The following is a 26,490-nucleotide window of genomic DNA, read 5'->3' as shown; positions in this document are numbered from 1 at the left end:
AACAAACAGATAGAGATAGATAGATAGATAGATAGATAGATAGATAGATAGATAGATAGATAGATAGACAGACAGACAGACAGACAGACAGACAGATAGATAGATAGATAGATAGATAGATAGATAGATAGATAGATAGATAGATAAATTTCTTCAGTTAGCTTTTGTATTCCCTTTTCCATTTGGCCAATTTTACTTTTTAAGGAGTTGTTTTCTTCAGTCAACTTTTGTCCTTCCTTTTCCAAGCTATTGACTCTCTCTTACATACTTCTCATTTCTTTTCCCAGTTTTTCTTCTGTCTCTCTTATTTGACTTTTAAAATCCTTCTTGAGCTCTTTCAAGAAGGCTTTTTGGGCTTGAGACCAATTCATCTTCCCCTTTGGGGTTTCCAGTGTAGGTAAATTGATAGTGTTGTCCTCTTCTGGGTTTGCATTTTGATCTTCCTTGTCCCCATAGAAAGAGTCTATGGTCAATGTTCATTTTTGCTTTCTACTCATAATGTTTACCTATTTTCTGGATTTTAAAGTTGAGCTCTCCTACTGGAGCACAGGGGTCACTTTTCCAAGCTTCTTGTGCTGGGAGCCAAGTTTTGTGCCCTGGGATCTCAGGTGCTGGCTATTGGAGGCTGTAGGGATCTGGAGTTTCCCTAGTGCTGAGCTGGGGTCCTAGCAGTGGTATTTGGTGTGTGCTGAGGCCAGGTGAGTCTACCCTGAAGCATGTGGAGATGCCTTCCCCCTCAGGGCTGTGCCAACATAAATGGTGGGTCTCCCAGATGGAGTTTACCAGGTTTCCTGGCTGTGTTAAGGCATGTGAGAGGTCCTGGTATTGATGTTTGCGTGCTCCTCCACTCTGGGGCTCAGGACTTCCCACCGGTTTGTTGAGATGGAGCCTGCCCCAGTTTGCTGGGATGCCTTCTGTTCTGGACTGCACTCTTCTTTTACCTGAGTGACAGGGACCTTTTTTGCTGATCTTCTAAGTCTCCTGGACCAAAAGACTGCTCTTTCTACTGACTCTACTGTTCCAGTCTGTTCTGGGACACTATTTTATAAGTATTGAGGGATGAGAATGGAAGGACAGTGATCTATGGCTTACTCTACCATCTTGACTCCTGAAAGTCCCCTGCCCCTGCTTTTTTTTTTTTTTTTACTTCAGCTGAAACACAACAGATTCCACTCCAGTCCTTACCTTTACTCTGTGTGTGTCTCTCTGTTTCAAGTGTATTTCTTGCAAACAACATATTGTAAGAGTCTTGGTTTTGATCTACTCTGTTATCTGCCTCTGTTTTATGGGAGAGTTCACCCCATTCACATTCATAGTTATGATTACTGACTGTATATTTCCCTTCATTCTATTTTTTCTCTCTTCTTTCACCCTTTCCCTCCTCACCAGTGTTTTGCTTCTGCCTACCACAGTGCCCCCTCCCTTTAGTTAATCTCCTCTCCTTTTACTTCCCTGTTAAGTAAGATAGAGTTCTATATTCAACTGATTGCATATATTATTCCCTCTTTGAGCTAATATTGATGACAGTAAGGTTCAAGTGATACCCAACATCCACCCTGCCATCTTCCCCTCCCCTGTAATAGGTCTTTTGTGCCTCTTCATATGAAATAATTTACCCCATCCTACCTCTCCTTTACTTCTGCTCCCAATGTGCTCCTCTTCCTCATCCCTTAATTATTCTTTATGTCATTCCTATTTGAAAAAACTGGAAAACAATAGGATACAAACTAGGTATAGAACAATATCTCATACTATATACCAAGATAAGATGAAAATGGATGCATGATTTAGACATAAAGGGTGACATAATAAGCAAATTAAAGGAACAGGGAATAGTCTACCTGTGAGATCTATGAAGAAGAGAAGAATTCATGACCAAGAAAGAAATAGAGAGTATTATGAAATGTAAAATAGATAATTTTTATTATGTTAAAATAAAAAGCTCTTGTACAAACAAAACCAATGCAACCAAGATTAGAAGGAAAGCAGAAAGCTGGAAAATAATCTTTACAGCAAGCATCTCTGACAAAGGCCTCATTTCTCAAATATGTAAAAAACTGAGTTAAATTTATAAGAATACAAGTCATTCCCCAAGTGATAAATGGTCAAAGGATATGAACAGAAAGTTTTGAGATGAAGAAATCAAAGTTATCTATATACATATGGAGAAGTGCTCTAACTCACTTTTGATTAGAGAAATGCAAATTAAAACAACTTTGAGGTACCACCTATCCAATTGGCTAATATGACAAAAAAAGGAAAATGACACAAGTTGGAGAAGATGTGGGAAAATTGGGATCCTAATACATTGTGATAGAGTTTGTGAACTGATTCAACCATTCTGGAGAGCAATTTGGAAATATGACCAAAGGGCTATAAAACTGTGATATATACCCTTTGATCCAGCAATACCACTACTAGGTCTGTGTCCCAAAAAGATCATATAAGGGGGAAAAGGACCTATATGTACAAAAATATTTATAGCAGCCCTTTTCATGGGCAGTAAAAGATTGGAAATTGAGAGGATGTCCATCAATTAGGGAATGGCTGATTAAGTTGTGGTATATGAAGGCAATGCAATACTATTATTTAAGAAATGATGAACAGGAAGATTTAGAAAAACCTGGGAAATCTTGTGTGAACTGATATGAAATGAAATGAGCAGAATCAGAAAAATATTGTACATAGTATCAGCAACATTGTGTGATGATCAACTATGAAGGACTCAGCCCAGCAATACAGTGATCTAAGACGAGTACAAAGACTCATGAAGGAAAATGCTATCCATGTCCAGATAAAGAACTAATGGGCTCTGAATACAGATTGAAGTACATTTTTTTACTTTATTCTTTCTCATGTTTTTTTTTCTTTTTACCTGTTTATTCTTTCACAACTATGACTAATACGAAAATATGTTTTACATGTTAGCACTTGTATATCAAATTGCTTACCATTTTTAGAAGAGGAGAGGGGAGAGAGGAAGAAAAATGTGAAACTCGAAATCTTGTAAAAATGAACACTAAAAATTGTCTTTAGATGTAATTGGTGGGAATAAAATGCTACTTTAAAAAAAGGAATAAAAAATTTATCTGGAGGAAGACAAGACCAACAACCTCAAGAAAAATAATGAAAAATAGTGAAAAAGAAAGGGTCTAGCAATACCACACCTTGAACTATGAAAAACAACAATCATCAGAACTATTTGGTGCTATTTCCAATAAGATTGAGGGTGAAACAAGGATGTCCATTATCACCAGCTATTCCATGTGTTACTAGAAACACTGGCTTCAGCAAAAGAGAAAAAAAGAAATTGAAGCAATTAAAATACACAAAGAACAAAGCTATCACTCTTTGCAGATAATATGATGATATACCTAGGGAATTCTAGAGAACCAAGTACATACTTGAAATAATAAGCAACTTTAGCTAAATTGCAGGATGTAAAATAAACCCACATAAATCATTGGCATTTCTATATATTACTAACAAAGCCCAATAGCAAGAGATAGAAAGAGAAATTCCATTTAAAGTTACTGTAGATATTATAAAATATTTGGGAATGTACTGGCCTAAACAAACCCAGGAACTATATGAACACAATTACAAAACACTTTTCACACAAATAAAGTCAGATCTAAATAACTGGAAAAACATCAGTTGCTTGTGGGTAGGTCGAGTTAATATAATAAAATGACAATTCAACTTAAAAAACAAACAAACTATATGAAATTGCCACTACTCAGTCTATAATTCAAGAAATCAAAGAAAGAAGAAAAGGATTCATAAATATGGAAATATTTATGGTACTTTTTTAAGGCAAAGAACTGGGAACTAAGGTCGATACTTATCAATTAGAAAATAAATGAGCAAATTATGGTATACAGTGAAATATCATTGTGCTGTAAGAAAGATGAGAGAGATGGTTTCAGAGAAACCTGGAAAGACTTGTATTAACTGATGCAGAGTGTAATGAGTAGAAACAGAAGAAAAATTTATACCACCCCCACTAAAAAATTTTGTAAATGCAAGCAATTTGGAAATATTTAAGAGCTGACATCAACACAACAACCAGTCACAATTTCAGAGGATCAAAGATGAAGCATGTTACACATTTCCTGACAAAGGAGTTATGGACTAAAGGTGCAGAATGAGATTTCTGGTTGGGTACTTTTTGGACATGGACAATATGGGAATTTGTTTTATTTGCTATCCACATTTGTTATGAAGATCTCCCTTTCCCTGGGGGATTTGGAAAATTAAAGGGAATGATAATAAATTTTCATTCTTTGCAAAAAATAATTTTAAAAAATGCCCTGCATACTCACTCCAATAACATAAATTGACCATGTCTATGACTCCTGTGGTAAGCTCTTGAACTCATCCCCATAGTTTTGGGCATTCTCTATATCCTCAAAAAGGTTTTGAATTTGCTTTTACTTAACGTCATACCTACTATATCTCCCAGAAGAATGTAAGAAAGCTTCAAGCCTGTAGGGATTGTTTTTGTTTTGTCTATGTCTCCTCCTGGTTAGCGCCTTGCACACAGTAGGATCTTAATAAGTGCTTATTGAAATGAATCACATTGGAAAGTACCCTAGAGTTCTAATCCCTGATATCATAGATTAGGAAATTGAAGCCTGAAAAGGTTAATGATTTATTGGAGTAATAGACCCTCAGTTCTAATCTGAATTCTCTAACTCCATACCCAGCACTCCCTGTGTCACCTCTCAAATGTTGACTGTCTTATGGAAAGAACCTCAAACAAACAGTATTTCACACGCTGAGGCTCGCTCCCGGAGTACTTCTTTCTAGAAAAGAAAAAAAAGAACACTTCCTAAAAATTACCAGCAGGGGGTTGAGACACCTGTGGCTTTAGTTCCTTATGTGTCAGGCTGGGTATTTTTCTATTATATTACACCATCAGAAGGTAGCGTGGTACATAGACTGCCGATCTCTGAGTCAGACCGACTTCGGTTCAGGACCTGTCTCTCAAAGATGTAAGTCACTTCTAAGTGCCCACTGGCAATTCCCACAAGTGTTCATCTTCACTGGTACAGTCAGCCCGTCAATAAGCATTTATTTATTAAGGGTTCAAAGCACTGTGCTAAGTGGTAAGATTGCAGAATAAGACCCAAAAGAAGTCCCTACTGCTCAAGCAGCTTACCTTCTATTGGAGAAAACAACAGCCAAATCACTAGGTAGATACAGTATAAATGAAACGTAGAGACAAGCTCACCTGGAGCTCCCTAAACCAGGGAAATCATAGGTCCAAAACCCAAATTTCCCCAGGACATAGAGTGAGGGGAATCATTCACAGGTAAAATGGGAAGAGAAAAGGCAGAGGAGGAATGTCATGTCCTGAAATAAATCAAAGTCATAAGTGGAGGAATAAAAAATAATAAGGTAGCAAGCCTGCCACCCTGGGGGTTGTCCCACCAGTAGACTTACAGGAAAAAGTTCTTATACTTTAAGGGGAAAAGAGGAGGGGTTTTTAGAGGGAACCTGGGTTAAAGGGAGAACAATATATACATTCAGAAGGGAATAAAAGTCTTCTTATGTGGTAGGTGGTCAGGATATGGCTTTATCTACCTACTTTTTCTTCATCTAATACATTGTATCAGATCTCTTGGGCTTCCCATAGGATTTTTCCCCATGCTTACATTGTATCCCATTTAAGTGAATGGTGCACCAAATCAATCCATTTTGCAATTCACAGAGAAAAGTCTTAACTCCACCACCAAATTAAATTTATAAAGAAATAATAGAGTGGTTGGTTGATGTCCTTCGTTTGGAAAGAGAACCAAAATGATATCACCATGATAAAGTGGAGTTTCAGTGTGTCTGACTGTGGCTGATAGATATGTGCTCGGAATGCTCTACCACAGGTTGGGCACAGATAGTCAGTGTGAATATTTGGAGTAGTTACTCCAAATTTGCACATTCTACGTTTCTTTTGTGCTATCTCAATTCTGCTTTGTTCATAGAGCACAGCACCTTTTCTGATGTGGGTACACCATGTCTCTCCCAAGTCTCACAATCAAATCCAAAGTTCTTGAGAGAGATCTTGAGAGTGTTCTTGTATCGGTTCTTCTGACCACCATGTGATTGCCTGCCCCATGTGAGTTCTCCATAAAATAGTTGTTTTTTAGCAAGCGTATATTTTGCATTTGAATAACGTGGCCAGCCCATCAGAGCTGCGCTCTCTGAAGCATAGTTTGAATGCTTGGCAGTTTAGTTCAAGCAAGGACCTTGGTGTCGGTACCTTATCCTGCCAAGTGATCTTCAGAATCTTCCTAAGATAGTTCAAATGGAAGCGATTCAGTTTCCTGGCATGGCACTAGTAGACTATCCACGTTTCACAGGCATATGACAATGAGGTCAGCACAAAGTCTCTGTAGACCTTCAGTTTGGTAGTCAGTCTAATACCTCTTCTCTCCCAAACTTTTGTTTGGAGCCTCCCAAACACTGAGCTAGCTCTCGCAGTGTGTGCATCAACCTCATTGTCAATGTGTACATCTCTGGAAAGCACGCTACCAAAGTAAGTGAACTTATCGACAGCATTCAAAACTTCTCCATTTGTTGTAATCAATGGATCCACGTATGGATGATATGATGGTAGCTGATGAAGTACCTGTGTTTTCTTGGTGTTAATTATTAGATTAAAATTAGCACAGGCAGCAGAGGATTGATCCATACTTTGTTGCATCTCAGATTCAGAGGCTGCATTGAGTGCACAATCATCTGCAAACAGAAAAATCATGCACTAACACTCTCTCCACTTTGGTCTTGGTTTGTAACCTTTTCAAACTGAAGAACTTACCATCAGTATGACAGCTGACCTTGAAGCCGTGTTCATCCTCACTGAAAGCATTTAACAACATGGCTGAAAACATCATGCTAAAAAGCATGGGAGCAAGCACACAGGCTTGCTTCATTTCGTTGGTGACTGGGAAGGCATGAGAGCATTGTCCACTATCCAAAACCCAGGCAAACATGTCATCATGAAATTGACATAAAATACTGATGAACTTCTCAGGGCAACCAAATTTTGACATAATTTTCCATAAGCCCTCATGACTAACAGTGTCAAAGGCCTTGGTCAGATCTACAAATGTGTACAGACCTCTGTTCTGCTCCTGGCATTTCTCCTGGAGTTGTCGGGCAGCAAACACCATATCGACGGTTCCTTGGCCCTTTCTGAAGCCACACCGGCTCTCAGGTAGATGGCCATCTTCCAGGTGAAGGATCAGCCTGTTAAGGAGGACTCTAGCAAGAATCTTGCCAGCAGTGACTAAGAGAGAGATCCCCCCTGTGATTGTTTCAGGACAATCTATTCCCTTTACCTTTATAGAGATGGACAATGGAGGCATCCTTGAACTCCTGGAAGTTAACCTCCTCTTGCCATGTAACCTAGAAAATTTCAGTCAGCTTTTGTATGAGCAATGGTCCCCCTACCTTGTAAATCTCAGCTGAAATAGAATCAGGACCAGGTACTTTGCCCCATGAAAGGAGCCTAATGGCCCTCAAAACCTCTTCTTCAGTTGGAAGTTCAGCTAAGGAGGGATTGACTTCAACCTGAGATAAATGGTCAATGGCCTTAGTATTGATTGATGATGGTCTGTTGAGAATACTATGAAAGTGTTCACAGCCCAACTCTCTAGGATCATGTCCTTATCACTAATCAATGTGGCTCCATCAGCACTGAGTAGTTGTGATGCACTACAGGTTTTTGGTCCATAAATAGCTTTCAGGGAATAGCATAAGGGGGGGAATATAGAAGGTATCTAGAAAAGGAGGGAACAACATATATATTTGGAAGGCTATAAAAATCTTCTAAATTCAGATAGAAACAAGAGGGAAAGGGGAAAAGGTTAGGGGAGAGGATAAGGGAAGGATCTTTGGAGGGGGGACAGGTTAAGTAATAGGAGGGCAATGTATCAGGTAGAAGTAAAGTAAAGGAGTCAAGAGGCATAGGAAATAAGAGATACACACAAACATAAAATCAAGATCAGGAGTAGATTTCATTAGGGAAAAAAAATCAGAAGTAGTAATTATGATTTCAGACAAAGTTAAAGCTAAAATAGATTTAATCAAAAGAGGAAAATAGGCAAGCTACACTCTATGTCAGTCATATTAATGCTGTTTTAGACTATTTAAAATAACTCGACAGTGTAAGGTTGGAATATTGCTCTGGTGTAGGAAATGATGAGTCGGTGGATTTAGAAGGATATGGAAAGACTTGGACTTACGAAGGAAGATGTTATCCACCTTCAGAGAAATGGAGCACAAAAAAGTGTAGTATCATCTTACACAGATGCATATGAATGTATATGTGTATATATGTGTATGATTATTGATATATGTGTCTATGTAAGTGTATACATCTATGTCTATATGTATATACATATGTTTATGTGTATGTGTATATATGTATCTATATATATACACATACACAAGGGGGGAAAATAAAGTAAAAAGTGAACAGCAGAGAACAAAATAAAACCTATGAGGAAGTAAAGAAAGATGGACATCTCTGAATACAATGTGTAGTATTTATTATATAGGCTTTCTAGAAATGGAAATTTATTGCTTTATATTTTGAAACCTCTGTTATGTTCTGCTGTGCACATGGCAATGTTTTTTTCTTTTCTTATTTTGTAAAAAAAATTTAGTGATGTGATTATCCTGATTGTCTGTCATGATTATGCAAATTTACCACAAAAGGATGATAGGAGCATAGTTATAGTGAAGGAATAATGCTTCCCTAAATTCATGTCAGTCCCAGACAAGAGTCATATAGGTAGCCAATTGCATTGAGTCAGGCTTAAATGGTAGGATAACTTTCCACTCAAGAGAAGATGTTGTACTGGGGAAACTGAGTCAGGATAATTCTACCTCAGCCCATGCCAAGAGTCATTTTCCCAGCCTTTCCCATGATAATTCTACCTACAATCCATAGATATTGGATCTCTGGCATCATGGATGATTGGTTCAATATCATTTCTTGATGATCGTACCTGAAATCAGACTCAGTTACAGTCCCATAAAGTCTTAAACATCATGTTCAATAGTCATAGCTTTGTGTAGATTCACTTACTAAGGATCACGCCATTGAGAACAAATTGTGACTATAGTCTCAGATTGAAAACAGTAAGAGAGTCATCATTAAAAAAATCACAATTTATCTTGCCCTGATTACAGATATTTGCTATGAGAGGAAGAAGCAGAAAATTCAAGTGGGAATACCTATATTAAAATAAATTCAAATTTACCTACCTTGTCATGCAGGCTCTGTTAATCTGCATTTTGATAAATATTAAAAAAAAGGATTTTAACTTGTTGGTTTTTAAATCTCCCTGTGAATTTGGGGGGAAAGTAGCCAGACCAGGGATTTTTTCTTAACACAAGGATTTAATTCCTACAAACAAGACATCTGCCCACCTAGTTCCAAATATTTGGCTGTTTATATTCATTTGGAGCCTTTAGGACTAGTTTTGATGTGTTACATTCTTGTCCCTGATTCTTTCATTACTACAGACAGAGGATATGTTTGCAATTTCCATACTTTGGAAAATCTTCATGTATCCTAAAGAAGAGGACATAATCCAAGATTGTCACCTTAAATCTTTGACCAAAGTAGCTACTGAAGTGCTAAAAGTATTAGAAGTAAATGACCATTGGGAGAATTAAGGTTCCAGATATTACGATTTGAGATTGTAAACCCAAACATGATTTGAATGAAATTTTGTCCCGAAACTAAATTATGAAACTAAATTATTTACAGTAAAATGTGTTCTCCTATTTGGATAATTGTGGTAAATCAGAATTTAATGCAAAATACATTTGCTATTTGGCATTAAAACAATATGCTAGAAAATGCATGGATCAGGAAAACCTGAGTTAAAATCCAGTCTCAGAAATGTATTGGCTGTGTGATCTTCAGCAAGTTACTTCACCTCTGTTTACCTCAGTTTCCTCATGTGCAAAATGGGATGATGATGGTGCTTACCTTCCAGGGTTGGTGTGAGGATCAAATGACTGTGATGTGTTTAGCACAGTATCTGACACATAGTAAAAACTAAATAAATGTTAACTATTATCATTATTATTTTTATTTTTAATGTAATTATTCAACACTGCATTATCATATACTGCTTTAGATGTTTTAGTGTAGAATGCTCCAAAGTGAAAAGATGAATGATTTTCTATGCAAAATAATTTGAATTCAGTTGAATTGATGTCACTTGACTGGTAATAAGTTTTGTTTCATTTTTTAAATACATGATACTGTTTATGTTTTTATCGTGTTTCTAAAATTTTTCTTATATTGTGAAATTTGGCAAACCATTGTATCTGAAATGGTAAATCTGAAATTAGAAATGTAACTTTTCTTTTAATATGGATGCTGTTAGATTGTGAACTGAGATGTCAAAGGAATGTGGTAAAAATATTTGAAAACTGGTAAATATTTAATGGGGTATATTTGCTTTAAAATGGATAATAATAATCCTAGTAATGCACTATTGGGAAAAAAGTAGCACAGACTCCTTAAATTATCCATATCTGGGAGGTTCCTTAGATTTTTCTGCTTGGGCAAGGTCATGAGATCTTCCCAGCCTTACTGACCACATTTTGTAAAATTCTAAAGTATTAAAGTTTGAGATATTAGAACCTCTCCTAGTTTTGGGGAAATTTATAAGTTTAGTGGATTTCATCTGAAATTATTTGGATATCACTTATGAAAATTACAAAAGTATATCTTAGTAATCAGTATATATTGAAGTTACATCTTTGAACCAATTTAGCAATGGTAGACTTTAGATTCAAAGATTTTATTTTGCCTAAGGAGTTGATAGACCATACAGATATCTGTGAGGCTGGAAACTTAAAGTAACCAACAATTTTCTGGGGGTTTTGAGTTAACTCATTAACTATTCACTATTATGTATGAAACTTTAGAATGTGATTATTCTTAATTTATAAATGAAGGATAAGTGAAACGTCCTTATAGTTACTCATTATTAGCTGTTTGGAAAACATAAGAAAACTAATAATATTCTAGCTCTAAGCTGTGATTAGTGAAATTTTGCTATTTGAGGTGCATTTTGTGGGAATGTAATTTAATATTATTCTAAGTTTTGCCTTCAGGTATGATGGTTTGGATTGTCATTAAACCAATTGTCCACCATTCTGGGAAAATGTCATATGCTGCCCAAAGGGAGTACGGGCTGAGAACTACTGTAGGTAGATGTCTGTGTCTAGGAAAGTTGAGGGAATGACCTTGTGTAGGGGAAGGTGGATTCCTCTTGATTCAGTTTCCCCATTATTCTATTTTTTTTTTCTGAACAGGAAATTTTCCCACTTGGTTAATTCTGAGCCTGGTTTTGATACATTATGAATAATATGGAACAGTGTTGCATGATTGCCTGCTAACTATGACTCTTGCTTGAAATCGTACAGAGCCAAGGGAGCTTCTCTCCTCCCCCCCATTATGACTTGTGTCAGATCAATCTGTGCCCTTGAGGAATAATCTTGATATTGTCAAAGTCATATCCATCCTTTTTTCCTTTCATTGCAAAATTTCTATAGTCAAGTCAGGTGAACAATCGAAGTTTGTCATTACAGTACTAAATCTACTAAAAAATTAATACTAAAACTTCTGAGTTACTATAATAGGACACAAGTATGAAAGACCTTACTATTATTAATTCGTATTTGTGGCAGTTCCATATCCTACGTAACTAGATAAATGAGTTCTTAGGCTTGCCACCCCCTTGCTTTCATCCCATTTGCTTTTACTCTAATCTCATTTTCACATAATATGGTATTTGAGGGAGAAGTTAAGATACATACCTTTTTAGAAATCTGTATCTACATCTATTGTAAACTGTAATTGTAAAACGTCTCTGAGATAACACTAGCCCATCTTCTTTTGGAGATATAAACCTGTAAGGATTGTCTTGCTCTTATCATGAAAAGTTGTGCTTAAAAGCTGTTCCCAGTTTGAATCCAATATTGGTCCCTCATGGCCCTCCCACCAGTGTGTTTCAGCCTTGGTGTTTTTTATTAAATTTCTTTTAATTTTCTCTACCTGAGTTTTGCCCCTTTAATCAGGGCAAAGGCCTGAACAAAGATGTTCTTGCAACAGAGGAATTACAAGTAGAGCCTTGTACCATGGCCAACATCATCACCATGAGTTCTTGGCCCTCATTAAAGAAAGGTGAGTGTGATTAAAATGTCTTAATCCCCAAATGACCAGGAAGCTCCTAGGTAGGTGGCAGAGTTAGGATTTGAACTCGCATCTTTTGAATCCAAATCTAGTGCTTAGTCCTCTGTAGTGCATCTCATCCCCTAATTAATTTTACCCCCAATGACTCTGAGATTAGGAGTCTGTTTCTTGCTTGATGGACTTATTTAACACCATGAGGGCTACTTAAAGCTATCCCAGGGCTGTACAAAATCTAAGGGTAATGTAAAATATTACTGTAGGAACTGTATAACTCATGTTTTGACAGCATTTTATATAAGATCTAGTTTGACTTTGAAGCTATAAAAGAATCAATGGAATTACAAAACGGGATATTCCTCAAGGATTCCTGATTGTATGTAAAGTAAGTGTCAACCTCACTAGCCCTCTGGAGAGTAGCGAATGCCTTTGTCTCAGCAGAGGAGAAAAATCACACCACAGGGCTGTAGACTTTGTAAAATTTATTTAAAAAAAACCAATAATTTATGCCCTTTGCAAAACAAAGGGTTTGATCAGTATAAATGCTCTTTAGCTAACATATTAAAAGATAATATAATATATAATATAATAAATCAACATCAAAGTTACACCAAAAGTGATTCCATGACAGGTCAGAGAATTCCTGATGCTTTCACCAGATTGGCACAATAACTCCTCAAAAGGTCCTTTCTGGCATAAAAGTTTATCCACCACTTTAAGAAAATCCAATATACAAAAATATAGACATAAAACAGATAAATTATGGTTATTATTTGCATTATGAAAGGACTTTTCATGTTATAGAAATGATTCCTTTCATGGTTCCTTAAAAAAGCCAACTCCGCAAATACATTGAAAATACAATTGCCAAAAATTGATCCACACCCATTTTTTTTTCCAGTAACATCTCTTACATAATGTGAGGTATACCTAGAGTCAGTGAGGTGGTGACTGAATTTGGATCCAGAAGTCATTTGGGTATGTTGGGTACACAATATGAGAAAGTGGCAGGGACAAAAGTTCCTTCAACCTTCTGTTTCCATCCCTCTTTCTCATTAGATTGGAAGCTTCTTGAGAACAAGAATTTCCTTTTGCCTCTTTTTGTATCCCCAAAGTTTAGCATGGTATCTGGTACATAGTAGGTGTTTAATAAATGTTTATTTACCGATTCTTGATTGACTGAATGATTTCTTTGCTCTTTGTCTCACTTTTTGTATGGTGCTTTCTTGGTAAGCCCAAGATTATATTAACCAGATTAGAGCTTTACTGATGTGTTACACAGAGAAAAAGAGAAGGGAATCTAAAGGTGAGGAGGGACTAAAAACTAGGGGAATGAATCATTTTACTACAACTTTAGGAGAATTTATGGAGGCAGAGTGTGTTCATTTGGGACTAGGAAACAACAGGAGTTCTAATGTGTTGAGATGGAACTGGGATGTTCTTGTGTCCCCTCTCCCAGTAGTAGGCATCCAACTCAATGGGCAACAGAAGGGCGCTGCCTAGCCTGGCCCCAGAAGGTACACACTTTATGGGGGAAGGAAGATGGGCCTATTTGTCACACTCTTCCTGGGTTCCTTCAACACTTTGGTAGTGCTTCTCACAGAACTCTTGGATCCGGCTGCAGGCCTCCAACATTACCACTTCAGGGACTGTGATAACCACTCGGAAAAAATTGGGGTATTCAAAGCACTGCCAGGGGAAAAAAAAAGAATGTATGTTAGCTTTGGAAAATCTGACCCTGCGACAAGACTACTCCTAAGGTCATTCATCCCCTAGGTTCCAAAAATCATTTCCTTAAATTTAGATGTCTTGGGATAAGGTCATTGTTGCTTGTTGTTTGTTCTTGAAAAGGACCATGACATCAGAAAGATGATGCCATTACTTGCAAATGAATTAGATTTAAGTGAGAAAGGACTGTGTAAAGTCGAGAGCCTCACTTTGTCCTCCAAAGCCATCTGAGTCCAGTGGCAAGATAGAGATTGGGGCAATTGGAGATGACCCCCTTTGGAATAAGAAACTATTCTGTGAAGGATCAAGTGGAAAGTCTGGGTGTTAATCTAAAGGAAGGAACATGGCTTCCTTTCACTCCTAAAGCAAAGAATCTAGTTAGTCAACAAGCATTTATTAAGCACTTACTGTGTTTAAGGCACCTTGCTAAGCATTAGGGTTACAGATCAAGACAAATTATCTCTGCCCTCAACAACTTCACATCATGATTAGTAGATCAAAGTTAGACCCAGTCTTCAGGTCTGTGTGGGTAGAAGAGGGATGAGGAATGGTCCTTTGAGATCCTGAGAGGTGCACTTTTGAGTCCAACCAAATGACAAGGAGTTTAGGGAATTAAGTCAGGAAGGTCCTGGGCCCATCAAGACCTTTCAGCCACATGAGACTATTCTGATAGAGAGGAGACACTCACCTTTCCCGGAAGACAGACGACAGATTGCTCTGCAATTAACCTCTCGCTGAATTGGACATCATTTTCAAATTCTGGGAAATGTTCCATCTCAATTCTAACCTACATCCATAGCAGAAAGGAGGAGACATAAGTTAAAGGTCTTTCTCAGTTATAAGGAGTGAGGAGAGTTAGCACAGCCCCCCCCAAAATGTCCACTTTAACCATCATCTGATAATAGCTAATATTTCTATAGCACTTTAAGGTTCACAAAGGGCTTTAAGAAGATAGTCCCTGTCCCAAAGTCCAACGGTACGGGACTTTCTCCTTATTGGTGGAGATGAATGACTGACCTTGGGTGAGTGGTGAGGTAAGAGTTGGTGAGGAGAGCTTCTTTTCTCAGTCAGTCCCTGCTTTGGGGACTTTTTAAACAAGAGTTCCTTTTGGGGACTCTTAAATAGGAGTGCCCGTTTAGGAGTGCCCTCCCCTCACCCAGGGCAAAGCATTCATCTCCACCAATAAGGCTTTGGGATAGGGGTTACACAACTCTGTCCTTATTTTATCTTCACAACAACACTGATGCTATTATTATCTTTCTCATTTTGTAAATGAAGAAACTGAGGTAGGCAGACATTAAATGACATGTTAAAGGGGTGGGCATTAGGGGAGGAATCTTAACAGAAATCCTGAAGCCATATCAAGAGACCATTAAGACTGCTGCCTTCTTTTAGTAATAGAAGGGTTAGTGGAAAAAGAACAATTATAAGGGTTATTATAAGGATGTAAAGATCAAAAGTAGTCTTTGAAATTAATGAAAAACTCAGTTCTACCTACAACCAGTGACTACTGGAAACGAAATCACTTCAGCCACTGACATAATAACCTTTTTTTTTTAATCAAGTCTTGAATAAATCAAATTGCACTTTGGCATGCGTAGGGAAGAAAAGGGGTCTGCTCTGTGGGGACAGTTTTAGTCACTGATTAATCCTCTCCCTACTAAGACAGAGGTGAAGTCATTGGAAGAGGGAGTGTTTCTAATTTATCTGGCTCCCCCTCTGACCTAGGATACACCATATCCAGTGCTTGGTGGAGACATGCTTACCATGAGGTACATGGCCCCAGAAGATTGTATAGGTTGAAGTCCAGGAATAGCAGCCAAGGCTCCATAACAAAGGTCAGCGTTTGACTGTAAGAGGCAGGACAGAGGCCAAAGATCACCGTTTGGGGAAAAGAAGAATCAAGGCATTTCAATGAGTACCATTTGGAGGGCCTAGACCCCACATTTACTTGCTTATGAAAGGAGTCAACAGGGCAAAGATCATGTCCACTCTTGGCTGGAATGAATGAGATTGCCAAGGGTCCAAAATATTATTCGCATTGCTGTGTCCATCTTGACCAAGATGGATGAGGGAAAGGTAAAAGAGCACTCCCCCCCCCCCCCAGACTCAGCCATTTCAATGCAGCCCTGACCCTCCCAGGATTAATTATATTGACTACTGGCAGGACCATAGATAAAATGAGATTAGTCCCAGGATTCTATATAAACTTTTCCTCATGGACTTCTCCCTTTCACCAAAGACGAGAGACCTCGGGGCCACCCTTACCTTGAGAAAGCTGAGGGTCTTGTGGTAGAATTCTTGAGGAGTTCTTCTCATGATGCTTTTCAGTGCTCCCTGGACAATAGTGCAGGGTCCCATGATCCTATGCGTCAGCTTCACCAGCCCATCTCGGATCTTGAACATTCCAGTAAGCAGAGTCAGTACCTCCAAAGTCACCCCTACCTAAGTAGCTCATGTGTTGTCAAGTCCTTGCCTTTTCTTCTTCCATTTTAAGGAAACTACCTGGGACAATCATGTCTTCGTTTCTCTCTAGGGTCCATTCTTGACTCTCCAGAATTTACCACCATGCCCCTGCTCATGTACCGTTTCCTTCCTCCGTCTTCCTCCATCAGCTTCATTTTTTGTGTTTCCCCCATTAGAACATAAGCTCCTTGAGAATAGGGACTTTTTTCTGCTTGTACTTGGATTTCCAGCACTCAGCACAGTGCCTGGAACATAGTAAGCATTTAATAGAGGCTTCTTGACTTGACTTGACTCAATCCCAAAGTGGGAGAGGAATAAGATCTCTTCACTAACTGAAGCAAAGGGAAATTGAGTTTGGGGTAGGAAATGAGGGTGATAGTTGCTTTTCTTTATTCAATATCTTCCTCAGAAACCCCAAGTCTTAGTGTCAAAAGGTCATAGGATCATAGATTAAGAGCTCGTATGTCATTTTTACAGAGGAAACTGAGGTCCAGAGAGGTTACTAAGATCACAGAGATCATAAGTGGTGAGGCAGGGATCCCAATCAAGACCCCTGACTCCAAATCTAGCACACTTTTTATTGTATATGTTCTTGTTCTCAATGTTAAAAAATTGGTTCAGAAAACCCCACATCTATCTCTTTATAGCTGTATGTACAAGACAAGGGATATATACATACATACATGTGTATATATGTATGCGTATGTATATATGTATGTGTGTATATGTATATGTGTGTATGTGTGTATATTTGTGTGTGTTGGAAGAAGCAATGTAATTTCCACTGAACAAGAGATCTGCTGCCCTTACCTCATTACCAAAGATGTCTCTTCTGTCATGGATCAGAATCCAGCCCATTCTCCAGCCTGGTACCAACCAACGTTTAGCTAGCCCACCACAGGATAAGATGGGAACATTGGTGCTGAGTGAGGCCAAGGGCTCATATTTACAATCTGAAAACACCTGAAGATGAAGAAAGTTCATAATATTTTTTGTCTGCTCTCCTGGGAATCTCTCTCCCTTTCTGCAGTCAGCATGGGTCCTCAGATTTATGTTATCTCTTGACCCTTCTGCCCATATTCAAAAGCTAAGGAATGATTGGGATCTCAAGGAGATTGGGTCTTGATACTGATTCTAGGTGGGCTTAGCCCAAAGACGGTTGGCCTAGAAATAGAGAAGGAGGTTTGTAAAGAAAGGAGTATGACCCAAGCCCACTAATACAGAACAGGTTCCATATTGAATCTGCGTGAGAGAAATGAACACTAGCAAGGCAGACTGTGGTGGTAGAATATTCAGGAATTTTGTTGAAAGAAATGTCAAAAAGATTAGTGGCTATGACACACAGGAAATTTACAGAGAGGTGACTAAAAGGTGGAATCTAAAGGTGGTGATTCCTTAGGGTAGAAACAAAGAGTGACTTTTTTGCCCAGTGCTCACCATGTCTCCGTAGATCTCATCAGCCAAGATGGGAACACACTGTCTTGCAGCCACTAAAGAAAGGAGAAGCATGCTCCGATCACTCCTCTGCCCTGGGGTCCCTCAGGATTCAAATACTCAACCAGTCCTGCATTATTTTGTATTTTTACTATATTGCCTTGTCATTTTTCTCAAGCCATTGCTTGTACGTATGTGTCATTTTCTCAAATGAGATTATAAATTCATTAACATATTGGAATATATCCTCTAATTCTTTTTTCCTTAAATTTCATCTGGTACAGGCACCTACTCTATAAACTTTTTAAAAAATCCATGAACTAATTCTATTTATTTCAGAAAATAAGGAAGAATAAAATTCTCTCATCTTGCTCATTCCTTCTGTGGGTGTATATATATGTGTGTGTATACATATATATGAGTGTAATATACATATATGTACATGTGTATATATGTATATGTACACACATATGCATGCATGTGTGTGCATCCCCCTAGATCCATCACATTTCCCTCCACCAACTCTCTAACTCCATATGCCTCCATCCCAGCCTTAAACCATAGCCTTGTTTCTTGCTTTTGAGCCTAGGCAGGGAGTCCTCTACTTTATTCCACATTCAGGGGAAGCCTTTGACAAGAGCTTCAGCTGACCTGAGCCCAGATCAAAGAATTTATCTTACCAGACAGGATTTTCTGGAGATGCCTTTTGCTGAATACTGAACCACAGGGGTTTGATGGGTTGTTGACAATAAGGCATGCTGTTTTCTCATCAATCAGTGATTCCAAATGCTTCAAGTCAATTTCCCAAGACTTTTCTGGCTGCAGAGGAAAGAAAGATTGCAATAAGATGTGAGAACTCCTTGCAGGCTTGACTGTTTTTCATTTTGTCTTTGCATTTCTAGCATAATATCTTGCATATGATGGATTCTTGATAAATACTTATTGGAATGAATTTAATTGAAACTTTTACATAATAATGACTTAATGCAATATTTAGCTCAAATGATAAAATATATTTATGGTTTTGGTTACCAACTTCAAGACCTTTCACCTCTGAAATAGGAGCAAACACACTCATATCTGAGTCAATATGCCTGGAGATTATGAACCCACACATGCTCTGTGAAGGGACAAAGTTGGTGGAGTGGAGTTAGAAAGCCCAAGTATGAATTCTAGATTTATCAGCTGTGTGGCCTATGTGACAGAATTGGACCATATAATCTCTAAAGTCCCTTTCCTCCATAACATCCTATGAAATCCTAGAAGTTCAGGGGGAGACAGAATCAATCAACAAGTATTTATTAAGGACTTACTATGTACCAGACCTCATACTAGTAATTAAAATATAAAGAAAGGCAAAAGCAGGTACCTGCTCTCAAGAATTCATATTCTAATGATGAAGACAATGTGGAAACAACTATGAACGAACAAAATGTACACAGGGCGAATGGGGGGAGGGCAACCCACTAAAAGAAACAGAATTGGAACAATGAAAAGGATGTTTAGGGACAAAAATCAGAGGAAAGGACGAAAATCCCCAAGCAGTCCAAGGAGACACAACAAAATTCTAAAGGTCTTGCAAGAAGCTAACCTAACAGAGAGTGGAAAAAAGTTGATAGCTACTAGACAGTAATAGATCCTTAAATTCTCATGTATCAGTGAGAACATGGGGGTCCCATGTGACTGAACTTAGGAATCAATCAACAAATGCTTAGTAAGTGTACAGAGCTCTGAGTGTCTCATACATAAAGCACTAATATATGTCATAGGCAATGATATATAAAATAAGCAGTCATATATAGGAAGGCAGAATGAGCTCTGTGACAAGGTGCCTATCACCAGTTCTATTCCTAAATAATAATGTTTCTAAATAATAAAGACAACCTTCCTAAAGTGTCTTCTTTCCAAGGTTCTCCAAAAGATCACTCACCAACAAGTTGTAAAATCTGATCTCAATCCCCATGGATTCAGCCAGAGTCTTATAGAGACAGAAGCCAGGTCTAGGTACCAGAATATTTTGTCCTGGGTTGGCCAACACAGCTAAGGAAAGTTCAATGGCCTGGCTACAGCCACTTGTCAGAATGACATCCTGCATAGAGCACAAGGGGTTAATTAAAATGGTGATTCCTGGATGACAGAAGAGAACAGACAGGAATCCTAGAGTCAACTTAAAAAAAGGAGAGAGTTGGAAATAAGGAGAAAGAAGTTTATTCCTGAATTCTAGGCAGTGATAGTCTAACTCAAATTTGTACAGCATTTTAACATTGAAAAGTACTTTCTTGACGGCAACCTTCAAGGGGATATTGTATGTGTTATTATCCTCAATTTGTAGATGAGGAAACTGATTTTCAAAGAGATGAAATGGTTTAACCTCAATCAGAGCTTTGGCTCCAAGACTCTCCTTTATGCCACATTGTCTCTCATTGAAGCGGTATTGATTATGCTGAGCTAAAACCAGAAGATGAATAGGTTTTATGTATATCTGTGTATATTTGTGATGTATATTATGTAAACATATATAAATACACATATGTACATGTGTGTATATATATAACTTTATTAGAAAGTTGGTCATGCCTGAGCTAGCCAGCCTGTAAAAATGCAACCCTGTTGTTGGAGTTGGGAAAAATTCTCAGCTGATACTGTCCTTGGACTTTCTCCCTGTCATATTTGCTCCTGGCTAGAGCTATGACGTAGATGGCAGAGGGAGCCTGTCTCTCTTAGGAAATATCAACGAAAAACATCAGAGGATTGGTGGGGGGAGCAGTTAGCTCAATCTTGGCATAGTCATCAATTCAATATGCCACTGCAGTCAAGAGATCTTAACCATTTAACTGCATCAAACCTCTGTTTTCCCTATCTTCAGCAATTGTTGAGACTATAGACAATTTTAAGTACTAATGATAATTGTAAGTCAAGATGTCAAGGACTTGTAATTCATCAGTTTGGGAATTTCCTTCACCATTATAGATCATAAACTATATAACCTAGAGTCTTTGGTCTACCCATCTAACTCATAATCTATAGCTGTAGTCTCTGAGACTGAGGCTCTAGTGACTTGTTTGTAGTGTCGGAAGTAGGATCTGAACCCAAATTTGGCATGATTAACCACTGACCATGATAGTTAGACAATATCTCATCATTTTAGTGTATTTTTTTTCAAAGTACTTTCACACATTCTGTAGCATTGGATGGCCTCCATCCATTTTAAAAGAACTAAAACAACATGATGGGAAGAACAACAGATTTAGTTAAAAGGTCCAACTCCATTTCTTAGCAGCTCCATGATTCTAGGCAAATTACTTAACCTCTCTTGGCTTCACTTTGCTCGCCTGTAAAACAGAGATAACGATTCTTATACTGTCTTCCTTCCTCACAGAATTGTGAAGAGTGTGCTTTGTAAACTTTAAAGTCTTATAAAAATGCTAATTGCATTATCATCAATCAGATTAAAAAGAAATCCAGTGCAGCTATAAACTAATTACAAGGCCCACATCCATTTGTCAGTAGTGTCCAACTCTATGTGGCCCCATTTGGGATTTTCTTGGCAAAAATTCTGGAGTGGTTTGTCATTTCCTTCTCCAGCTCATTTGACAGATGAAGAAACTGAAGCAAATCAGGGTTAAATGACTTGCCCAGGGTCACATAATTAGTAAGTATCTGAGGCCAGATTTGAACTCATGAAGATGAGTCTTCCTAAATTTAGACTGAGCACTCCATCCACTATACCATCTAGCTGCCTATGTCAGGAGGTACCTAAGGAGAATAAAACTATTCTGAATTCTAGGCAGTGATAAGCTAACAGTCATTATTAAGAACTTTTGTAAATTTTGGTCCTTTAACCTTTATATCTGATGACTAAACCCCTCCTACACCATATTGTATATTTTTCTATTTCATACGTGACAAAAGAAAGAATAAATTTAATGCAGCATTACCAACACAATCATGACTTGAAGCCAGTAAGACTTGAATTCAAATCCAGCCTAGCTGTATAATCTGGGACAAGTCACTTCACCTGTAGTCATATATAGTCAGCCTTAAAGTGCTAGCTATCAAAATCCCTAGAGATGCTTAAGGATGAGGACAATTAGCCATCTTCTGAATCCATTTACTTCACTTTTGTGATCTGGAGCCAGAGATATCAGAATAAACTCCCAGTTTCCCTTCACTGTATGTGGTGGAAAGTCTGCAAAACTGATTTTGTTACCTTAGCCTCCAGAGGGGCCTCCGGACAGCTATAATAGGATGCGATTTCCTCCCGGCTAGCCAGATAGCCTGGAAATAGAAGAGGAGATCAGTATGTAGGGTGTTTTCCGTCCTGTACTTGCCCAAAACCTTGGGTATTAGAAAATAGATGATTCAAATTCTGTCTCAGATACTTCCTCCGCTATGGACCCTGGGCAAATCACTTAAATTCTCTTCACCTTAATCTCCTCATTTGTAAAGTGGGGATAATAATAGCCTGGAGCACATATTGAATAATTTAATGCCTAAAGGAACCTGCTTAGATCCCAAACTATGTAACCTGGAGATGAGATTCCAATAAATAATTTTTAAAAAAATTGGTTTCCCCTACATCTCATTGGTTTCTCCTCAGTACCATGCCCCTTTCCCAAGGACCAGACCTAGAACTGGCGTGGTGGCCATTGGGATTTGGCCTAGGTGCCAACTTCTTCTAGATGTTCTGGAATCTTCCATTATTGATGCTGTTGTTAAGCTCCCCTTCATTCTAGATCTCTTCTTCAGCACACTAAAACCTGGTTTTCTCCTGAATACACAACATCTTTCTGCACATTCTTCAAGGATGGAAGCGCTTTCATAAATCTTGACACACAGAGCTAAGGAGAGAAGTTGGCATACTACTGCTTCCCCTAGTTTCATTTTCTGACCTTCCCTAAACTACCATCACTCAGTAACCACCTCTCTTCATTTCAAGTTGACTCAATCCTGCCCAGGTCCTTGCTGCCGTCATGGGTAGTCCTCCAGGTTACTCTCTCTTCTACCCAATAAAATCATCTTTCCAGGCTTCTCTACCTGAATTCTTACCTCCTCTTAATACTCTGGCTTTCCTAGTTCTTCAGCAACCCCCAACTCCTAGAGCTTCTATCTCCAGCCAGTCCCAACGATTCACAGGAATGTTAAGGAGTCTTAAGACTCCCTTTCCCTCATTCAAATGAATTTGCCCCAGGTACTAGAACACCTAGCTAGATCCCAAACTATGTAACCTGGAAATGAGATTCCAATAAATAATTTTTTAAAAACTCGTTGTCCCTAGGTCTCATTGTCTTCTCCTCAGTACCATACCATTTCCCAAAGGACCAGAAGTGGAACCAGTATGGCGGCCATTGGGATTTGGCCTAGAACGTGGCTAGGACCACAATTAAATAAGAATCTTAAGACAGGAAGAAGTATTGGGAGAGCACCAAAGGAGTTATTTCCAAGAGGTCAGAAAGTTCTCTTCCCCAAGCCTAGAGTGGTTGAGGGAGAGAAGGGAGGGGAGGGAGGAAATTAGCAAAGGGGTGGTTCCAACTAGAGGAAGAAACCTCAGAATCAGTAACAATATGACGATAAACTTATCTGAGAAATATAACCCAGCAGTTGATGGTATGCTATGTGAGGCCTGAAAGAAGTATCAGGTGTTTCTCAAAGATGGGTCTAAGATATCAATTTACCTTTATGATTTACAGTGAATTCCCTTAAGTAGAAGTTTTTAACCTGAGGGGTTCTCAAACTTGGTTCTTAAAAAGATATTTTAAGAACCACATTTCATAAAATTGGTTTTCTTTGTATTGTTATACACTTTGCTTTATGCATTTAGGAACACTATCCTGAGGAAGGGCCCATAGACTTCATTAGCCTGCCAAAGTCCATGACACAAAGTTAAGAATTCCTTCTCAAGAACCTTCTCCCCACATCCTTAAGCTTATTTGATTTTAGTCTCTGAATACCAAGACAGAAACAGAAAGCAGAATGAAGTCTAGAGAAATGACAAAGATGGAAAAAAACATTAGGAAGTGCTAACCTAAATGATATTAGCAAAGTGGAGGAAACTTACCAATTGATGGAGCGTAGCCATGATACTTTCCCGAATCTAAGGCATCCTTTATGGCCTGGGTAACTTCAGAATCTGTAGGGAGGTTCCCAAATACAGTTGGATCTCCTTTTTTAGAGGAAGAAGGAAAGGAACCATGATAAGATTAATAATATTCTGTAATCAGTGAACAAGATAGAAACATTCTTCTCCTTCTGGATCTTTCCACCCACCAAGAGATCTGAACTTTCATCTTCATTTTTTTATTCATTTTTTCCCCCTGATAATCAATGACATAAATTTAGCCAGTAGGAAGTTGAGTTCCCCTTCTCTTGTAAGTGATGGTCTAATACTCACCTATTGACAAAGAGATCATGGTTTTATTAGGATTCGGCTTCACTTTCATGCTCTCTACGATGGCTCTGATGGGATTGAAAGTTTTCTTGGACATATCAGAGGCTCTCACTGCCCATCTAGCCTTCCTGCCTTTCATTTTTCCTAAGACTGTATTTCTTCCATTGATGTTTACGTGGACATCCAGGACTGAGGAGAGATCATGATTGCCATTCATCTGGATTGCATAAGAGTCCATTGCTAAATATGCCTTTGGAGAGAGAACAAAAAAAATCCCATGAATATTAAAATACAGGAAAGTCTCTTTATTCTTGCATGTGTACACTAACATGAATTCAATTTTCTGATGACTTCTGGCCTTTCTTCTGAGCACACATTACTTTGCCCTCAACCTGCTTTTGGTTCTCATTGAAGATAGATTCCACATGAATAAGGAAGTTGTAAGATATCTCAAATGGAAGGGAGATCCAAGCTGTTTTTTCTTTTAAAAAAGAAGTATTTTGAAAGGTATATTCTCAGTGACAGAAAATATTCAGAGATGAGTGCCTGGTGTCAGCAAATCAACTTCAATTGCGGCAAAAATGCTCCCATCTCGGGGTGTTAGAGGGAAGGTATTTTTTGATCATTCACCGAAAGTGGTAGTAAAATTTCTGCCCTAAACTTCTCCTCCCAGTTGCATCCTGATGAACTGGAACTAAGATATATAATTATTCAGACTCTCAATATATGCTCCTTCTCTTGAATATACTGCCAAACCAAGGGAGATTCTTCCTAAAGAAAGATAGACTGGTTCCCATCACCTGTATAGCCAAGTCAAGAATGTGCTACAAGACTGTTAAGAGCTAGATATTAAGAGTTATTCAGAATTAGATATTTTCTGCTATGGAAAAAGAACCAATATAAAAGTGACCGAAGTAGCATCTCCTGAATTGCAAACAATGGTGAAAACTGGGATTTTACCTTTTAAGAAATGGAATTGAAGCCCTAAATTGATGGGATGAATCTGAAAGTTTGCTTCTTTCTCTCTTGTCAAGTTGCAGTGATAAACTCAGAAGCAAATCCTGATTGCTGAAATAGTTCCGAAAAATGGGTGTTGGCCTTGAAAGCCTTTCACAATTGGTTGAGGGTGAAGTCTCTATAATACTCCTCCTCCAGTGCCCTGTCAGGGATTTGTTCTCACTTCAAACAACTGGAATTCTCCAAGTTAACTCTTTATAGAAGATGGAAGGGGTGGGAAGGGAACAGAGGATTATTAAGGGTTAATAGACTTCTCCTTAGGTACTTATTGTGTGTGTTTGTCCTTTGTTGCCAAAGAAGAAGACCATGGCATCAGAGAAATGATGACATGACTTGCACTTGACTTTGTTTTGAGTGAGGGAGGGCTGTGCAGGTCACCAGCCTCACTTCTCCTCCAGAGCCATCTGAATCCAGTGACCAGATATTCATCAGGATGACTGGAGATGACCCAGGATGAGGCAATTGAGGTTAAGTGACTTGCCCAAGGTCACACAGCTAGTGCGTGTCAAATGTCTGAGGTGAAATTTGAACTCATATCCTCCTGACTCCTGCACTGGTGCTGTATCCACTGTACCACCTAGCTGCCCCAGGTACTTATTGAGCCCCTGAGACAAGGTGGGACAAGGTAATTCCCTTCTACTCCACTGCCCAAATATCCCTGAGAGACAGATATCACAAAGAGAAGTCTTTTTTTCCTCAATTCAGTACTCAAATTGTTCTCTTTCTTGAGTGATTGCTATGTTGGTTGTTGAACTGAGATGTATGATATGACCTAGAGAAATTTTTGTAAGGCTCATTCACCAGAGAACTGAAATTTCTTCCATGCACCTAAAAAATGATTAGTTATTTAGGGGTTAAAAGAGAAGGGTTGTTTGTCTCCTGGCAGAGATCCCATCTTTCTGTTTACTTTTTGAGAGATACTGCAATGTGTTTGCCTATTGAACTGCCGTTTAAATGAAATGCAGATTAAGCAGTTACTGTTATCTGACTCACAAAATGCTGAAGAAGAATTGGGAGACTTTTGCTGATTTCCCATACCTAGCTCTTAGAGCCATATACTGTATAGATTGGATTCCATTCTTTTTTTAGTGCCTCCCTTTACCCAGTTGCAAAATGTATTGGAAAATACTTCACTTAAACAAGGAAGAGAATGAGTTCTATAAGGTACTTAGATCAAGGTGGTTCTTCACCTGGGATCCATGAACTTGGTGTTTTGTTTTGTTTTTTATTT

At 38.4% G+C, this 26,490-nt stretch overlaps 1 protein-coding gene across 1 annotated transcript; it reads right to left on the bottom strand.

Moving 5' to 3' along the window:
* Positions 1–12,693: 12,693 nt before the first annotated feature.
* Positions 12,694–25,306, bottom strand: TAT (tyrosine aminotransferase). Its single transcript, XM_072636512.1, has 12 exons — positions 25,203–25,306; positions 24,246–24,492; positions 23,913–24,017; positions 22,065–22,132; positions 19,785–19,943; positions 18,535–18,673; positions 17,858–17,910; positions 17,231–17,383; positions 16,223–16,351; positions 15,721–15,804; positions 14,643–14,741; positions 12,694–13,915 (listed from the first exon to the last, which is right to left on the bottom strand). Exons 2-12 carry the CDS (start codon positions 24,478–24,480, stop codon positions 13,775–13,777), a joined length of 1,365 nt encoding a protein of 454 aa, XP_072492613.1. The 5' UTR covers positions 24,481–24,492; positions 25,203–25,306; the 3' UTR covers positions 12,694–13,774.
* Between the last annotated feature and the right edge of the window lie 1,184 nt (positions 25,307–26,490).

Source organism: Notamacropus eugenii, chromosome 1 (genome assembly GCF_028372415.1).
Source record: "Notamacropus eugenii isolate mMacEug1 chromosome 1, mMacEug1.pri_v2, whole genome shotgun sequence".
Lineage (NCBI taxonomy): Eukaryota > Metazoa > Chordata > Mammalia > Diprotodontia > Macropodidae > Notamacropus > Notamacropus eugenii.
This window is presented reverse-complemented; position numbering and strand designations above follow the sequence as displayed.

Excerpts from the sequence above, each read along its gene's own strand:
- TAT (XM_072636512.1), bottom strand. The coding sequence starts at position 24,480 with ATGGACTCTTATGCAATCCAGATGAATGGCAATCATGATCTCTCCTCA. Across the intron at positions 16,352-17,230 it reads GAGACATCTTTGGTAATGAG|ATCCGAGATGGGCTGGTGAA; the intron begins GTAAGGGCAGCA and ends GGAATGTTCAAG. Across the intron at positions 13,916-14,642 it reads TCGTCTGTCTTCCGGGAAAG|TGCTTTGAATACCCCAATTT; the intron begins GTGAGTGTCTCC and ends TTCCCCTGGCAG.